The sequence below is a fragment of the Typopeltis vanoorti genome, chromosome 5 (assembly GCF_054136105.1).
Source record: "Typopeltis vanoorti isolate ZY-2024b chromosome 5, IOZ_Tvanoo_1.0, whole genome shotgun sequence".
Lineage (NCBI taxonomy): Eukaryota > Metazoa > Arthropoda > Arachnida > Uropygi > Thelyphonidae > Typopeltis > Typopeltis vanoorti.
In genome coordinates, this window is record NC_143553.1 from 61,263,304 (window position 1) to 61,282,230 (window position 18,927).

An 18,927-nucleotide genomic window follows, 5' to 3' on the forward strand; every position below is an offset into this window, starting at 1 on the left:
ACACAACTTGCTGATATCTATCAGATAGCCAGTCTCTGATCCAATGCTCTAATCTAATATCCAACCCCATCCGCTCTAGTTTGACTATCAACTTATCAAGTGGTTACTATGAAAAGCCTTTGCAAAATCTAAGTATACACTGTTATCCCTCTCCTCTGTCCAGTGAAGCCATCACCTTATTGTAATAAGTAAGTAGATTACTAAAACATGACCTTCTCTTTAGCAATTCCATACTATCCATAAGATAGTATTCCATACTATCCAAAGATAATACCATTGTTATCAACCCAATTCTGGATCCTGGTTCTCACCAGCTTCTCCAACACCTGACACACAGATAGGCCTATAATTTGATGCTTGAGTTCTATCCCCTCCTTTATTGAAACAGCACAATCTTGCCCTCCTTCCACTCATTTGGAACTCAACCCACTGAAAGACTCATTAAAAAAAATATGTCAATGCAGATTCCAAATCCCTTGCACATTCCTTCAGAATACGTGGTGATATATTATCAAGTCCCACAGCCTTATTAACATCAAGTTTGCTCAATTCCCCATATACTTCTTCCTTACTTAGTCACTCTATCCTCCCCATCATTAACTGCTCTCAAACTCTCCATGATGTCTCATTCCCAAGAAAGAAAGACCTTTATGAACTGCTCATTAAGTATCTCTACTATATTTTCCACAGTAGTTGTTCTTAGGCCATTTTCTCCAATCAAAGTCAACCTTCCATAATCATTTTTTTTTTTTTTTTTGCTGGCTGTAAAGACGGATCACTTAAATGGGAGTTGCAAAATCTGTTAAATTTTTTTTAAATGCTAAACTCTTTATTTCTTTATTTTTAACTTAATGGAATAAATTTATTGTTCATTTGAAGTACATTATTCGAATAGTAAATTTAGATTGAATTAATTTCGAATTCAAAATAAATAAAATTTCTTTTTGGTTAGATTGTAAGTCCTTTTCTAATAGATGATAAGTAGCCAAATAAAATAATGGAACTGCCAACTTGATAAAGAGATAGAGATCCCCTCTCCTAACACGCACACTTGTATAACTCATGATAAAAGTTTAATGGAATGAAACAGCACTAGGAAACAATTAAAAATACTATTTAATGCATCCAGTATTTCATCTCACTTATAAACATCATCATGGAGTACAAAATGAGACTTGTAACACACACGTGCGCGCGCACACACACACACACACACACACACACACACACACACACCTAGAATGTAAACTGAGTTCTTGAAGAAGTATTAGTGTTAACTGAGTTCTTGAAGTATTAGTGTTTCCCATGGTTTGGGAAGTTTTATACAACCATATTTGTTTAAATTAGGCTGATTTTTATGAGCAGCAGATTCTAAAAGCAGTCTTTCTCTTTTAAATTTACTGTGACCAACTCCCTCCCCTCAGTTTCAGGTGTATATATAGAGTTCCTTGTTCCTGCAAGTTGGTGTACTCATGTACAGACAGGAAAATCAGCTACCATCTGAATGGAAGAACATAAAAAGTACATCTGCAGTCATTACTATGGTCAACTTGGCCTTGTAGACCATGCTTTGGATGCAGCTCACAGAATCATTTGGAAAAAGACCATTATACTCCATCACAGTAAATTTAGAGGAGAAAGACTGTCTATTGAATCTTCTGCTGCTCTTAGAAATCAGTCTAATTTAAATAAATATGGTTGGATAAAACTTCCTGGGAAACATTAATACTTTGAGATCTCAGTTACATCTTAGGCCACCTACAGGTGTCCATAGAGGATGCCCCACCTAGTTAGGACTTTAGTCTTTTGTCCATGTGTTTCAGTTTTTTTTTTTATTCTGCCTTTGTGCATATGTTATGTCTTGTTTTGTACTGCCTGACGATGTCTCTCTAGCTGAGATGAAATACTGGAAGCATTAAGTACTATTTTTAATCATTTTCTAGTGCTGTTTCTTTCCATTAAACTCTTATTATGAGTTTTTCCCAGCACTTAGGTCTTAACCCATTCTTGTATATTTGAATAACCTCAAGAATCATATAACGTCTCAAAAAAAAAAAAAAAAAAAAAGGGTGAGTAGGTGTTATTCTCCAAGAAGATAAGGAGCACTATTTCTATTGATTAAATATTTCCCTTTTGGCTTAAAATAATATATGAAAATGTTAAAAGTTTATTTCGATTTGCATTTATTTGATTTATTTTGATTTGCATCATTAGCCCAGTTTTGAAAACTTGGTCTAGAGCATCACTTGTATTATGGCAAATAAATATGGTGTTTTTTTTTTTTTCTTTGCATGTAATTTTTATAACATTCATAAAAAATTAGATAATTTTAGCTTTAAAAATTCAGACAGATACATCAACATTTTAAAATTATGACACGACACTCAACCTAAAAAAAAACTACACTTGAACAGGAATCCTATAAGAGTTCTTTCTTTAAAATAAGCAGAATCATTGACATGCTCCATCAAATGATCGTTTGCTGTTTATAAGGGCTTTCACTTCCTTGAATTCAACAGTAGACTGCACCAAACCTATAATGTAATGTCATCTAAATATCAAGATAGTAATACTTTCTTTGTGAATGATCTGGTAAATGCAGGGTAAGTGGAGCAGACACATTTGAAATACCTATCCAGTGCTTCTTTCAAAATTATGCAATATGTATACTTTTTAATCAGAACAGTTCCATTTTTGTATGCACAGTTATGTTTTTTTTTTTTTTTGATGGCCTGAGGTTTTAATCATATGCATGATCTAAATAAATAGGTATCATCAGAAAATATTTTACATGTCTCTTCCCAACTACGTATCTTTAGCCATGAAAGGATATCTCTTTAAAATCGTAACAGATTTTATAATGCAATGGTCATGTCCAAGTGGGTTTTTCCTATAGAGAATCTGAACTGTCCTTTATCATCTGGAATTTAGGAGTTTTTTATACCATATTCTTACTCAGTCTAGGAATATCTAGTTCTGTTATCATTGGAGAATGGAGAAAAATTATTAGAGACTGCTCCAATAACTATTCAGTTACATCAGATATTCTTGTTCTCCTTCACAAATCTGAAAAGTGCATTGTTCTGTTTCTAGTATTCTCTAATGGGGAAACTTGCAGAAACAAATTGAAGCCACAAACAAATGAAGCATGCTTTAATAGCAGTGCTGCAACAGTAATACCTTACACAAAAGGAGTCCATGATATGTTATATGATGATCTTCTTTACAGTCCCAATAAATACAATACTTCTTTATCACTGATGGTTGACGGTCATGTTTTTGAGTGGTATTTAGCACAAAGTTGCTCCCATTTGCAAAGAAATTTTAAAGTAAGATTTCTTATTGTATGTTTTAGCTGCAACTGATGTTTGTTTTTTATATTTGGATTCTCTCTTATGCTGTAATGTCAAATATATTATAAAGAGAAATATGTAGCTTTATCACCAATATAAAGATCCTGTTATATTTTTTTTTGCATGCATTGACTCTATATATAGAATGTAGAGGTTGTTCATTAAAAGTAATTAAGATAAAGCACAACTTTTGACTACTAAGTTTATGCATTTATTTTTCAGAAAAGATAACATGTTAATATATTTCTTTTCTATTTTCAAGTCCAGTGAGTATGTAGAGGTTGTAAATGAAGACTTACTAGAAAGATGCAAATCAAATCTTCACACAGCAAATAAAGAACTATTTATGGAATGTGCAAGGTACTTTCATTTGATTTAAATGTACTCAAATAACACTTTTCTGTGAATTGTCTTCTTTTTCATTCCTAAATGCCATTTTTTTAAGATGTCTTTTTTTTTTTTTTTTGCATGTCCGTCTTTCCCTGCTTATGAAGCTATAAAAATTTCTGTACATAAATGTAGCAATTTGCAAATGGTCATTCATACAGTCATTAATAGGATACTTGTTTTTGATATTTGCAAATTTTTAATGTCAAAACATTGCTCCTAATTTAGCATTATCAGCAAACTGATGGTTGGTCCCTAGCAAGTGGGGCACCCTGTGGTGTTCCACCTGCTAGGATACTCTGTGGTATTCCAGTAATTTGATGCCCCACTCAATGAATCTGTTGACTGATAGGAATGGTTCCTATCAGTCAACCATTCCTATAACCAAGCTACCACTTGACAATTAATCCCCTCTTCATTTTAACAGTAGTTTATCATGTGGTACTCAATCAAATGCTTTAACAAATGAATCCCTTTATAAGCTTCTCATCTGTCCAATACACTAGTCACATTATTATAATATATAGCCAAGTTACTAAAGCATGACTTTCCCTTAAACAAACCCATGCATCTTTTGAGAAAGTTGCATGGGTTTGTTTTAAAATGGAACTTGTTTTCAAAAACAAGTTCCATTCTCAGCAATGCAGGAAAGTACTGATTTGGAGTCTCCCTTATGTTCTACTGTCAAATATATTATAAAGGGAAATATATAGCTTTATCACCAATATAGTGACCAGATCCTTGTACAGAATTCCAAATGCAGCCAGTTTAGGCCCGTAAACAGTAGGACTTTCACCTCCTTATCTATACTTTTTTTTTATCCGACTCACACATGAATGGTCACAAGACCTACAGCAGATTAGTACCATGCATGAGCAAGAGATAAGAAGAAAGAAGGAATCTGTTCACATTTTGCTTGAATAGCTGGAGATTGTATTCTTTGGGGAAAGCTGTTCTAAAGAGCAGAAGTAGATGGAATGAAAGAGGAAGCAGTGAAGTTATTATTATTATTATTATTATTACGGGTATCTCCATGGAGTCAGTAGACTCATCGCGGGAGACCCAAACTAGCAAAACAATATCTGTCATATCTCTTCTTGAATTCCTTTACAGATGAAGAGCTCACAACAAAGTCAGGCAATGAATTCCACTCATTCACCACCCTCCAGGCAAAAAACCTTGTTCTGACACCTTTGTTAACCACACTCTTCTTTAATTTCCAGAGATGACCTCTTGTTCTTCCATCACTATCACACAGCTGAAACATTTCCCCTGCATCAATCCTATAAAAACCTTTTAGTAATTTGAATGTTTCTATCATATCCCCTCTTCTTCGCCTATCAGCCAATCTCTGCAATCCACAAGCTCTCAATCTATCAATGTAGGGAGCATTTTTTATATCACTCACCAACTTGGTCACTCTTCTCTGAACCCTCTCCACAGCCTCCTCATCTCCAAGGAATCCAGGTGACCAGACCTGAGCACAGTAATCCAAATGTGGAAGTATCAATGCTTTATAAAGGGGAATAATAACCTCTTCATTTCTTCAGTTATCAAAGAAGCATGTAGACTTTGGGCATCCATTCTTAAAATTCTTATATTTAAGCGATACAGCTTCAAAAATCCATAAAATGTTGCACACCAATCACACATGTGCAGACCTTCTCTGGTACTACCTGGGTTTTTATCTTCCCCTATTTGAGTCAATAATTATATTAGTGCAAAAGCTGAGATTGTTCCTGATTACTAGAACATTATGTGCTTATCTCTAAGATTGCTACAAAATTCTGGCATTGACATTCTTTCCATTAATAAAAGTAAAATTTGGTATAAAGAAATCTTTAACCTCTTTTTGCCATGAACTTCCATAGTTGGGTACTGATAACAACAACACTTTGTTTCAAACATACTGAAGTTCCAAGGATACCCTAAAGGAAGGATCTTTCTTGGAAAAATGGGATTGCCTTCCAGCCAGTACCATCAAATAGAGGTACTTGAATATTGGAGATCCAATATTCAAGCAATATGACATACAAATGCTTTACAGTATTGTACTGTGGAAATTTTATTGTTCATCAGCTAACGACTTTTTATTCCCGTATACGGGAGTAGGCGAGGCCATTTAGCCCTATCTAACTTTTGGAGACTGAGTGGGCAGTTCAATCTCCACTGGTACCAATCAGAGATAGATGGCCCAAGGCTATCACTAATTAAGCAGTACACAGTGAAGAGAGACGGCTCAAATGTGCCACCATCTCGTGGTCCCTAACCCTAACACAATATATTTAATGTCTGAAAAATATGTGGGTTCTACGGTCGATTTTCTTGAGTTTACGGGACGAAAAACCTGAGTTTCCAGGAGGAAAAACCCGCTTTCCCGTGCCAGAGATCGACTAACTCGGGGACCGGTCGAAAAAATGCTTAGAAAAATTTCCTCTAGTTGCTGACTAGACTCGAAACCAAGTCTTCCTTCGTGCGGCCAAGCGCCGTGGTGTGCAAACGCCACATCCACTGAGCTACACAGGCTCTTTTACACAGGCTCTTGTTCATTCTGACAAGTTTTGCTAAAACTTGTCAGACTGTCACACTTTGGCGATGCAAAATTATATAAATTAAGTGGATATTAAATCCAACATCATTTCAAGCTGAATACAGAAACTATAAAAGTTTCATGTGAAAATTGACCCAGAGAGTTTTGCAGTAATACACTCGCTGCCATACTACGAGTTGCCCTAGCCAAACCGTATAGGAAGCATGCAAGCTCAAAGCACCTGCATATTTGCCTCCTATTGGTCCATTTTGAAAGATTTCACTCTGATAGCTGTTTCAAACTCATTGGTTTTCCCCAGAGATCAGGCAGAAACCTAAGAGAGCAGTGTTTTTGAGTGTTCATGCTTTGTATAAGGTTTTGCTAGGGCAACTCGTAATATGGTGGCAAGCGCATTCCCGTAAGCTCTCTGGTCAGTTTTCGCAAGAAACTTTTGTAGTTTCTGTATTCGGCTTTGAAAGGATGTTGGATTTACTATCCATTTAATTTATATAATTTTGCATCACTGAAGTGAAGCCTTTTGGCTCTTTATTTTAGTAAATACTTTACGCACCAACTGAGAGTTCACTTACTGAAAATACACCTCTCCAATGCTTCAAGTTCCTTAGTACTGAGAGTGTTTGCTCTCTTAGGTTTCTGACAAAAACCAGTGAGTTTGAAACAGCTTTGAGACCAGTGAAACCTTATCAAAATGGACCAACAGGAAGCGAATATACAGGTGCTTTGAGCATGTGTTGCTTCCTATAAGGTTCGGCTAGGGCAACTCGTAGTGTGACAGCGAGTGTATTCCTACAAGCTCTCTGGTCAGTTTTCACACAAAACTTTTATAGTTTCCATATATGGCTTTGAAATGATGGATTTAATATCCACTTTATTTATATGAATAGAAAGAAGAATTCTAGGAGTTATCAAATTTTTGGCTATGTGATGTAGACTTCCACATTGTACGGTATTCACAAAGGGGTGGAACTTGAAAAACAAGTTCCATTCTCAGCAATGCAGGAAAGTACTGATTTGGAGTCTCCCTTATGTTCTACTGTCAAATATATTATAAAGGGAAATATATAGCTTTATCACCAATATAGTGACCAGATCCTTGTACAGAAATCCAAATGCAGCCAGTTTAGGCCCGTAAACAGTAGGACTTTCACCTCCTTATCTATACTTTTTTTTTATCCGACTCACACATGAATGGTCACAAGACCTACAGCAGATTAGTACCATGCATGAGCAAGAGATAAGAAGAAAGAAGGAATCTGTTCACATTTTGCTTGAATAGCTGGAGATTGTATTCTTTGGGGAAAGCTGTTCTAAAGAGCAGAAGTAGATGGAATGAAAGAGGAAGCAGTGAAGTTATTATTATTATTATTATTATTACGGGTATCTCCATGGAGTCAGTAGACTCATCGCGGGAGACCCAAACTAGCAAAACAATATCTGTCATATCTCTTCTTGAATTCCTTTACAGATGAAGAGCTCACAACAAAGTCAGGCAATGAATTCCACTCATTCACCACCCTCCAGGCAAAAAACCTTGTTCTGACACCTTTGTTAACCACACTCTTCTTTAATTTCCAGAGATGACCTCTTGTTCTTCCATCACTATCACACAGCTGAAACATTTCCCCTGCATCAATCCTATAAAAAACCTTTTAGTAATTTGAATGTTTCTATCATATCCCCTCTTCTTCGCCTATCAGCCAATCTCTGCAATCCACAGGCTCTCAATCTATCAATGTAGGGAGCATTTTTTATATCACTCACCAACTTGGTCACTCTTCTCTGAACCCTCTCCACAGCCTCCTCATCTCCAAGGAATCCAGGTGACCAGACCTGAGCACAGTAATCCAAATGTGGAAGTATCAATGCTTTATAAAGGGGAATAATAACCTCTTTATCTCTGGATGTCAGTGTGTTCCTCAACAACCAAGTAATCCTATGTGCAATCTTGGACACCTTAGCAATGTGTCCTCTGAACATCATCTCCCTATCTACCAATACCCCTAAGTCCCTAGCCTCATCAATCTCTTGGAGTACCTTTCCATCTATGTAGTACACAGCTGGTAATCTTTTAATCCCAAAATGCAAGACTTTACACTTTTCCACATTGAACTGACATCCATTTTCTTTTGCCCATTTTACCAGCTTATTTAAATCCTCCTGCAAACTTTCAACATCAGCTTGATTTTTTATTGCACTACACAACTTTGCATCATCAGCAAACAACTGAATATCTCCCTTTAAGCTGTTTCCTATATCATTTATATACAAATTAAACAACATTGGCCCAAGCACAGAGCCCTGAGGCACACCACTGGTCACCTGCCTCATTCTGGACTCGGCTCCTCCATACACCACCTTATGGTATCTCTCCCTGAGCCATTCTCCTATCCATATCACCAATTTAATATCCATTCCCATCTGCTCCAATTTGCGTAACAGTGTTCTATGGGGTATCCTGTCAAAAGCCTTAGCAAAATCCAGAAGTACCACTGTGTAGCCAGTTCCTTTGTCCAACTCTGATGTTATTCTATTATGGATAGTTAATAGATTGCTAAGGCAGGATCTACCTTTAACAAAACCATGTTGGCCTCTATAGAGTATCATATCCTGATCGACCCATTCTTGAATTTTGTCTTTAACCAACTTTTCCAATACTTTTACCACTACTCCTGAGATGGTGATTGGTCTGTAATTCAATACTGCAGTTTTAGAGCCACCCTTATGCAAAGGAACCACTTTGCCTAACTTCCACTCCCTAGGGACCATACCAGAGTTCAAACTTAAATTAAATATCCAGGTAAGAGGGGTTGACAATTCATTTGCACATTCACGCAACACCCGAGCTGATATTCCATCTAAGCCTACCGCAGTGTTTGCATTTAAGTTTCGCAATATATTTAATACCTCTGATTCTTTAGCTTCAATTCTCACATTAGGTATTGCTATAGGTATAGAGATATCCTCACTTGGGTGATAGACTTTTGAGAAGTGATCACTCAGTAACTCGACTATTACATCTGATTTTGTCACCTCAATACCATCAGCACCCACTAAGGTTATCCTTCCGAAGTCATTCTTCCTCTTACTTGCCACATAGCGGAAGAACTCTTTGGGATTACCCTTGATCTCTTTGGCTAAGGTCTTCTCATAATCTGATTTAGCTTTTCTTACTATGCTGGTAACCTTCCTAGCTTGAGCCTTGTACTGCTCATGGGTGTCCTGATCGCCCTTCTCCTTGTAAATTCTCCATAACATTTTCTTTTTTTGTAGTTCAAGCTTGATACTACCATCTAATGCCTGCCTTGTTTGACCTCCTGACCATGGGGACACAATCTGATATTGCTTTCCTCAGATACCCACTGATTTTATCCCAAGCACTGCTAACATCTTTCCCTTGCAATATGTTCTGCCATGGGATGGCTGCAAGCTCACTCCGAAGCTTGTTATAATTGCCTAACCTGTAGTTTCGTACATACCCCTTCTTAATAGAAAAATCCACAGATTTTGCAACCTCCCAAGTCAATACCACATGATCGCTTTCACCAACTGGAGGTAACGAGGTCACCTTACTTATGCACATAACCTCTGAACCAATAACCAGGTCCAACACTCTCACACCACGTGTCCCTTCAGTTACGTGCTGTTTCAAGTAATTATCTCGTAGCAGATGTATGAACTCCATTTCCTTTTTGCTACGTGATATTTCCTCCTTCCAATTGATATCACCATAATTAAAATCCCCCATAATAATCACTAAGCCTTCACTCATTGCACTAAGTTGCTGATGCATGAATTCAATATCTCCCCCTGTACTCCCTGGCCTATAGCAGCATCCAACTGTATATTTGGTTGCGTTGGTCACTATTTCGCACCAGACTGCCTCAAATGAACTCTCATTTACATGTCTATCATCATGATATACTACTTTCTTTGGCTGCAACACATCAGCTATCATCAACAGTACTCCTCCTCCTGTTCTATCTTCTCTATCCTCCCTGAAAATACTGTACCCATCACATTCAATTCCAGTGACCACATCTTCTGCTGACAGCCAAGTTTCACTAATGCCTACAACTTTTGGTGAGATTTCACTGACTAATGCCAAAAATTCTTCTCTCTTATTTCTAATGCTTCTAGCATTGGTATACAAAAATTGCAGATTCCCTCTAGATCTTGTACCGGCTTTAGAACTGATATATAAGTCACTAACTACCGTAGACCTATGCCGATTTTTTCCCCCTCTCTTCTGCAATTTATTCTGCCTATAAGGATCAATAAATACACAATCAGTGCTAAAGTTTCTCTCTCTTACACTCAACCTTTTCAATATTAGTTTCCCTGCCCAATAACTTCAACCTGTTCAGAAAACAATAACTTCTTCAATTTCTTATGTCCTTCCATGTTAAGATGCAGTCCATCTCTAGCATACAACTGCCTTTTTCCTTCAAACACACTCCAAACATCAACAAACTCCAGACCTCTTTTTCTGCACATTCTTGCAATCATATCATTCATTATCATTGCTCGTCTTCTTAACTCGTAATTGTCAAAACGAGGCAGCACACACTATTCTCCCATTGACACTTTTCCTCTTCACAATATCTAATAATGTTCTTAAATCTTTTCCTACCCGATTTATACTACCTCTCAGGTCATTCGTACCCACCATAACTATCATCTTGTCTGTTTCATGCCCTCTCTTTATTGCTAAAGCCACTCTTTCTATTGTACCATCAGCCAAGCACTCCTCATGCATACCACTCTCCATACCCTTAATCATAGAATCACCATATATTTTACCACTATTAACTTCATTCAAGTTCACACTCATGGACTCATTCTCTACACTATTCAGCATGACTCTCCCAGCTTCATTACTCAACTCTCTATTACTTACCCCCCCACTCTCACTACATCTCATTTCTTCTTGGCCACTTGTGGTTTTATTATGTTGACTCCCAATCACTCCCATACTATTTATTACTGAATCATTCACCAAAGACTCACCCATATGTAATCCTGTTCTAGTTACTTCAGCTAAAGTAATCTCTATAGTCCTAATTTCTCTGTTTAACACATTAAACTCAGCTTTAACTTCCAGTATCTCCTTACCGATCACTTCCACTTCCTCATGAAGAAGATGAAGGTCATTTTTCATTTTCATAAACTCCCGCCGAAGTTCTTCCGCTACGGTCCCGATGTCAGCTTCCATTCCTAAACGCTCCAGCCTATCCCGACACTTCTCACATACGTCGACATTTTCTTTCTTTTCATTTTGCCAGACCGACCACAGATCCTTCACATTTTTCGGTGCATACATGTAGCAGTTTCCGCAACGCATCCATTGCGAAAAATCTAACGCTGAGCCAGCCTTTCGTGTAATAGTAGAAGTCCTGCGCGCCGCTGACGTACGTTTCTTGTTGGACGCCATCTTTACACGTTGATATAGTGAAACAAACGGCAGTGAAAACACAATATATACAACACAGTTCTAAACAATAATACCACTGAAGGACACTTGTTTCTAACCGATGCACAATTTTAGCACAATTTGTGACAAAAAGCCACACTATATTTAACTTTAAAAACACGTTTTCTAGACTAGCTTAACTCGACCGCCACATTTACCAAGGACACTAGCGCCACTCATTTAATATTGCTATGGTTTAAATGTGTTTGTGTCAGGAAAGGTTGGAGGTATAGGAAAGTCTGTATAGGGAAATCTGAATGTGTTTTGATTATCTGGATGTTATTGAAGGTAGTGTGAGCTCTTTCTTGCAAGTTGGTTCAATAAGTTTCAAGATGAACTGTAAATGGGTGTTGGTTAGCATCCATTTACAGTCCATCTCTTGTTCAAATGATTTTGAAGGAAATTGGAGAAATATTAGTGGCCATTTCAGTAAAGCACTATCCATGAAGGTATCTATAGAAGAGATGCAAGGCAGAAACTGAATGCCTGTAAAAGGGATTGAAGTGGATAAGTGAGAGAGGAGATCATTAATTAACTGGGTTGCCCTCTTCTGGATGGAATCGAGTTATCTTAGAGAAAATTTTGGTGCATCACTCCAAATATATGGGAGAAATATTCCATGGCTGGACAGATTTGAGATTTGTATAGAGTTAGCAGCTGTGAAACCAACACCAAATACACCAACTTGGTTGGCTGAGTGGTTAGCATATCTGCTCTTCAGCCAAAAAGCTGCAGGTTCGAATCCTGCCATGGACATTGATGTTTGCAATTGTCTGTGAAAATGCTAGTGGTGGGTGGTCAGCAGTAGATGGCTTTGGTGTAGATGATGAAGGCAGTTGCAGTTGTTGGAGTGGTGAAGACAGTGAGTTGTAGAGTAGGTGCCCTCCCTCAATGAGTCTTTGGACTCCCTGGAGGTATTACGTAATAATAATAACTTGTTTCAGTTGCAGAAGCTATGGTTTAAATGTGTTTGTGTCAGGAAAGGTTGGAGGTATAGGAAAGTCTGTATAGGGAAATCTGAATGTGTTTTGATTATCTGGATGTTATTGAAGGTAGTGTGAGCTCTTTCTTGCAAGTGATCAGACAGTACTGTGTTTTGGTGGCATTGAAGTCACAAAGGTTGTTCTTGCTTCATTGGGATATAGCTAGGAGATTGGAGTTTAGGCCATTGGTTGTGGTGGATCTTGGAGATTCTAATACTTGAGCACATAAAGGTTTGTCATATGCAAAGGAGAAATGGAGTGTAGTATTGTCAGAAAAGCAATGGTTAGGATTGGAAGTCTATGAGAGCAGGTCATTTATATACAATAGGAAGAGAGTGGGAAAAAGAACAGAACCCTGAGGTACTCCTGCATTGGTGGAGAAATTTGAGCAGAGGAAACAATACATCATTACATAGTGAGTGAGAAAGTTGGTGATCCAGTTGCAGAGTGTGGAATACAGACCACAGGATAGCAGTTTGCAAAGTAGATCCCCCTGTGCCAAACCGAGTCAAATATTTTGAAATGTTGAGGGCAACTATGTGAGTTTATCTGAATTTATCCATGGCTTGAGTCCAGAAGTGGGTAGTGTAAGCAAGAAAATCAGCTGTAGATTGTGTGGCAGAATATGTACTGCTGGCCACTGATTAGTTAGTAGGTCTCTAGGCGGTTCAAAAATTGGTTATTGATGACCTTCTCCATAATTTTAAAGAGAACAGAAAGGAGAGCAGTTGGTTGACTTTCATCACCTTTCTTTAGGATTTCTTGATGGGTATGTTTCTATGTTGTCTCTTCAAGCTATTCATAGAATAGCTTGAAGAGGCGATACAGAATAGGTGTTAGTTCTGGGACACAAGTTTTTAACAGAATAGGTGGGATACCATCAGCATCAGATGCTTTGTTTGCATTCAGGCTATTAAGGATTCTTCGGATTTCTTCCTGGTGGAGGACTATGGGTGAAATGAAGAGAGCCATTGCTGTTGCAGTGGAGGGAATTTTATCTAGGTCACCAATACAGGAATTTGAAGAGAAGCATGATATAGTAAGTCAGCCTTAACTTTAGGTGAAGTGATTACAGTACCATCTGGATGCAAGCATGGTGGAAACCTGGGTGGACAAAAGTTGTGCCCAGTGGCCTTGGCAGGGGACCAGAAGGAGCAACTGCCATTTGGGCAGAAGGCAAGTTTGTATCATTTGGCCCTTTCATTTAGATTTGGTGATGATTCTTTTACAATTGTTGTTGTGAGCTTCAGTATAGGCACAGTGAGCATCTAGAGTTTTGGTCTTGAGTTATCCGTGATATGGAGAGGTTTTTCTTTTATTGCATTGGAACATTTTTTTGAGAACCAAGGCTTGGATGGTGACTGTGAATTTGGAGTGGAATAAAAGGAATGAAGACCTTCATTCCTAAGAGGATGGTTTCTGTTATTTGGTGTGATCAGGTGTTTTGATCAGAAGAACTGAAACAGTATTCTGATCGTGGGAAGGAGGAATGGAAACCACTGGGGGTCATGAGAACTGGTGGGTGAAGGTTGTTCTGTGGCAAAAGAAACTTGTATGAAGTTGTGATCTGAGTTACCATGAGGAGAATTGACATCCATACTATGTTTGGAAGGAGAGCTTATTAGAAAAGATCAAATGTATTGGAAAATTAGATGAAGTTGTCAGGTAATCTTGTAGGGAGATTGATGACCTGCAATAGGTCATTGCCATTGGCAAACATCTTGGCATCCCTGCCTGCTTGATTGGTGAAACTGGAGAAGGTAAGCCAGCTTGAGTTATGGATGTTGAAGTCCTCAAGAAGTTCTGTGGCAAAAGGATGACCTCACTATTAGGATATTTTGACCATAGAAAGTTGAGCTTTAGAGAGAGATAACTGAAGAGATCAGTGTGGCTAACGGATTTGGAGAGTGATAGAGAGAGAGAGAGCATGTGAAAAGGGCAAATTGGTTTGGTAGGGAAATTTTGAGCCAAAGCAGATCAAACAGCATAGAGAACGGATTCAAGGTTTTGCAATCTTTGGCATGGTATGTCATTTCTAATGAATGCACAAGTGCTGCCCTTGTGGTAGAAAGAACTGTGTAATGTGTAGTTTGGGCAGTTGAGGTGAACAGATTGTTGAGGTTGCCAGTTAGGGTTCTGATAAGAATTGTAATTCTTGTTTAGATGACTGTAGGTGGTGGTGCGCATTGTTTATATTACTGTTTAGGCCCTGGTGAAATTGATGTGGAAACTTTTTTTTTGTGAGAATTAATGCTGGCAGGTTGTTTCGATTTTTCTTGTTTCATTTTTGTTGTTTTGTATTTTTTTATTGTATTTTTGTTGTTTTTTAATATTTTCAACTATTTTCATGTTGGCATTCTTCACATTTTAGCAGCAGTTTTCATTTTTCCTTCTTTCCACTATTCTGGGATATTCCTGTTGCCAGACTTTGTTTAACAACCAAATCAAGGGCAATGCTGTGTCATTTCCACATTCCCATAATATACATAGTGATATTCCATCCAATCTCACAACCTTATTAACATCAAGGTTAGTTAATGTTATAAAAACTTCCCAATCTTGAACTGTCTGTAGGTCTTCTGTCCTTCCTATTGCTATTTAATAATTCTGTTAACCTCCCTACATGAAATACACTAACAAAATATTCATTAAACATTTCCAATATATCTTCAGCACATGAGGCTTGTGTTACATCTCCAGCAACCAAAGTCAGTCTTCATATTCACCCTGTCTTCTACTAGCAACATAACTATAGACAACACTTCACACTACCCCTCTAGGCTTTGCAGCCAGTCTCCTTTCAAATGCCAATTAATCCTTTCTCGCCACACTCAGTCACTTTCCTAGCCTGCACCTTATACTCCTCATGCTGCTGAGTGGTACACCCTTCTTTATATCTCCTCCATAATGTCCTCTTTCTCAGAAGTGCCCACATAATTCCATGATGCATCCATTTCACTCTTACTTTATTTATCCTCCTAACCTTAAGAATACAATTGAACATTGTCATAAGTAACTGATTCCAGACCAAGTACCAGCCACTGCTGATTTCTCTCTGCTTCAACTGATTGAGCCGCTGCACATCACTAATTTGTTTCCTTATCACAGGACTCTGCTTGGTGGTTCCACTCATCTCTCTTTCTGTGAAACTTGTACCTGCTTGGCCACTCTTCACATAATCACTCTATCCAATTAGGGATATCTTCTATTACGCTGTATGAGATGATATTATTAAATTGAACACTTGAGTACCACATGTTGTTTCAACTACATGCTGCATAAAATAGTTGCCCCTAAGTAATTCAAGGAATTCAGTCGTTATTTCCTGCTTCTTGTCAATGCTTCCATAATTAGTCACTTGTTATAATTACTCTCTTGTCACTTACCAGTTTGATCTGTCCAAACATTTCAGAATCATCTCCCTCTGCATTTCCTAGCCTGTAGCAACAATTAATCAAACATTTGCAATGACCTCAAACTCATACCATATGTAGCCTCAAAGCCATTATTACTACTGTTTTCTTCAAGTTCCACATTGAGAGGACACAATCCTGAAATCATCAGTAATACTCCTCCTCTTTCTTTTCTATCTTTTCAATTCATGATATAATCATCACATTCTATTCCTCTTAGTACATCATCCTCTGTTACCACATCTCACTGATGCCAGTGATTTGTAGACTGACTAACTGTATCATGGCCACAAACTCTGCACCCTTATTTCTAATACTACTTGTTGTGTATATGTACAGTAGCTTTCCCCTGGTCTCTTTTCCTTCCCCGTCATCGTCCATCATTCAAATCCTTTGACTCTGTTGTCCCCATTGAACCCATCCCTACATCCCTATCATGTCTTTTTTTTTTTTTTCATCCTTTATCTCACACCAGTACCATCTTACACTCAGTTTCACTGTTAATTTTTGTTTTCCTGGCTATCTGGCTATGCACTCTCCTCCTCCACTTCACACTACCACTCTCATTTAAATGTAGATCGTCTGCAGCAAACAGCTATTTTACCTTTTTACCCAATACATGTACAAACTCACATCCTGTCTTTCTGTCCCTTCTAGCCATCATGCCCATTCATGATTATTGCTCTTCTCCTCAGCTCTCTGCTATCAAATCTTGACAACACACTTACATTTCCTCTCATTACACTCTTCTGTTTTACTGTCTCTTGCAACACCCACAAATCCCACACTACTTGATTCATTCTTTGGTATTAGCAGTTTAAGTATTGGATGGGAGTATTTACTTGACATGCTCTATAATTGAGCTAACTTCGAGATGATGTTTCCACATTACATTGTTCTAGTTTTCCTTATTAAAGTTATGATATACTAATATTTTTGCATCAGGATTTATAATTATCACAAGATACAAACAGAGTAGTACATTGCAGCTACTAAAATAATGATGTGGAAAGAATATCATGAGAATAAGAGGGAGAGGAGTTAAGAAATATATAAAGCTCAAGCCAGAAAAGTAATGAGTATTGTGAGGAAAGCTAAAATGGAGTATGAAAATAAATTGGCCATGCAGGCTAAAGGCAATCCAAAAGAATTTTATCATTATGCTGCAAGCAAAAGAAAGAATGAATTTGGAAGAATAACTTTATTGAATGCAGATGGTACTCGAGAGTCGGAAGCTAATGAGATTGTTCAGTTAATGAGTGCTCACTTTACTAAGATATATCAACTAGGTGTATGTAACATGATGCACAGTGCTACATTGGATGAAGAGTTAGAGGTTCATGAAAATGAGAATGAAAAGCTGTTGCATAACTTGGATAAGAATTTGTCTATAGGGACAGATGGAATATCAGCCCGTTTACTGAAGACATGTTCAGCCGAATTGGCTATGGCTTTCACATGTTTGTATAACTTTAATCTCAGCTAAGGAATGATACCACAAGAATGGAAGGAATGTGTAATAAATGTATGATGGTTCCATTGTACAAGGGGTGCAAAAACTGATGTGTCTAACTACTGACCTATCAGTATCTAATGGGTAGACAAACATGCTATACTTTGCAAGGAACAGCATGGGTTTACTAAAGGAAAGTTGTTTTAGCAATTTGCTCATATTTTATAACAATGTTACAGCCGAGTTGGATAAAGGGAATGGATACACTATGATAATGTTGGATTTTTCTAAGTCATTTGATAGGATACTACACAAAAGCTGTTGCTAAACTGGAGAATATGGAATTGGAATACAAACTTTTTATTTGGATCAGGGGATGGTTGAGAGTAGATATCAAAAAGTGGTATCCAGTGGGTGTGAATCTGCCAGATTTAAGGTGATCAATGGTGTACCTCAGGGTTCAGACTTTAGGCCATTATTGTTCAATATATACATCAATGAAATCAGGCAGGAGCTAAAATCAGATGTGCAATTGTTTGCTGATGATGCACAGTGGTACTTCTGGATTTTGCTAAGGCTTTTGACAGGATACCCCATAGAACACTGTTACGCAAATTGGAGTAGATGGGAATGGATATTAAATTGGTGATTTGGATAGGAGAATGGCTCAGGGAGAGATACCATAAGGTGGTGTATGGAGGAGCCAAGTCCAGAATGAGGCAGGTGACCAGTGGTGTGCCTCAGGCTCTGTGCTTGGGCCAATGTTGTTTAATTTGTATATAAATGACATAGGAAATGGCTTAAAGGGAGATATTCAGTTGTTTGCTGATGATGCAAAGTTGTGTAGTGCAATAAAAAATCAAGCTGATGCTGAAAGTTTGCAGGGGGATTTAAATAAGCTGGTAAAATGGGCTAAAGATAATGGATGTCAGTTCAATGTGGAAAAGTGTAAAGTCATGCATTTTGGGATTAAAAGATTACCAGCTGTGTGCTACATCGATGGAAAGGTACTCCAAGAGATTGATGAGGCTAGGGACTTAGGGGTATTGGTAGATAGGGAGATGATGTTCAGAGGACACATTGCTAAGGTGTCCAAGATTGCACATAGGATTACTTGGTTGTTGAGGAACACACTGACATCCAGAGATAAAGAGGTTATTATTCCCCTTTATAAAGCATTGATACTTCCACATTTGGATTACTGTGCTCAGGTCTGGTCATCTGGATTCCTTGGAGATGAGGAGGCTGTGGAGAGGGTTCAGAGAAGAGTGACCAAGTTGGTGAGTGATATAAAAAATGCTCCCTACATTGATAGAT

The 18,927-nt window shown here is 37.8% G+C and overlaps 1 protein-coding gene across 4 annotated transcripts in view; it reads left to right on the forward strand.

The window, feature by feature from the left end:
- Window positions 1-18,927, forward strand: part of LOC150106466 (G protein-coupled receptor kinase 2-like) — a 550,841-nt gene that overhangs the window by 234,608 nt on the left and 297,306 nt on the right. For 3 of the 4 annotated variants that reach the window (XM_090392458.1, XM_090392461.1, XM_090392459.1), the window contains exon 5: window positions 3,616-3,713. In XM_090392458.1, the coding sequence (XP_090248584.1) occupies window positions 3,616-3,713 (98 nt within the window). The remainder of the gene's footprint in view (window positions 1-3,615; window positions 3,714-18,927) is intronic. The other variant, XM_090392462.1, reaches the window with a different exon arrangement.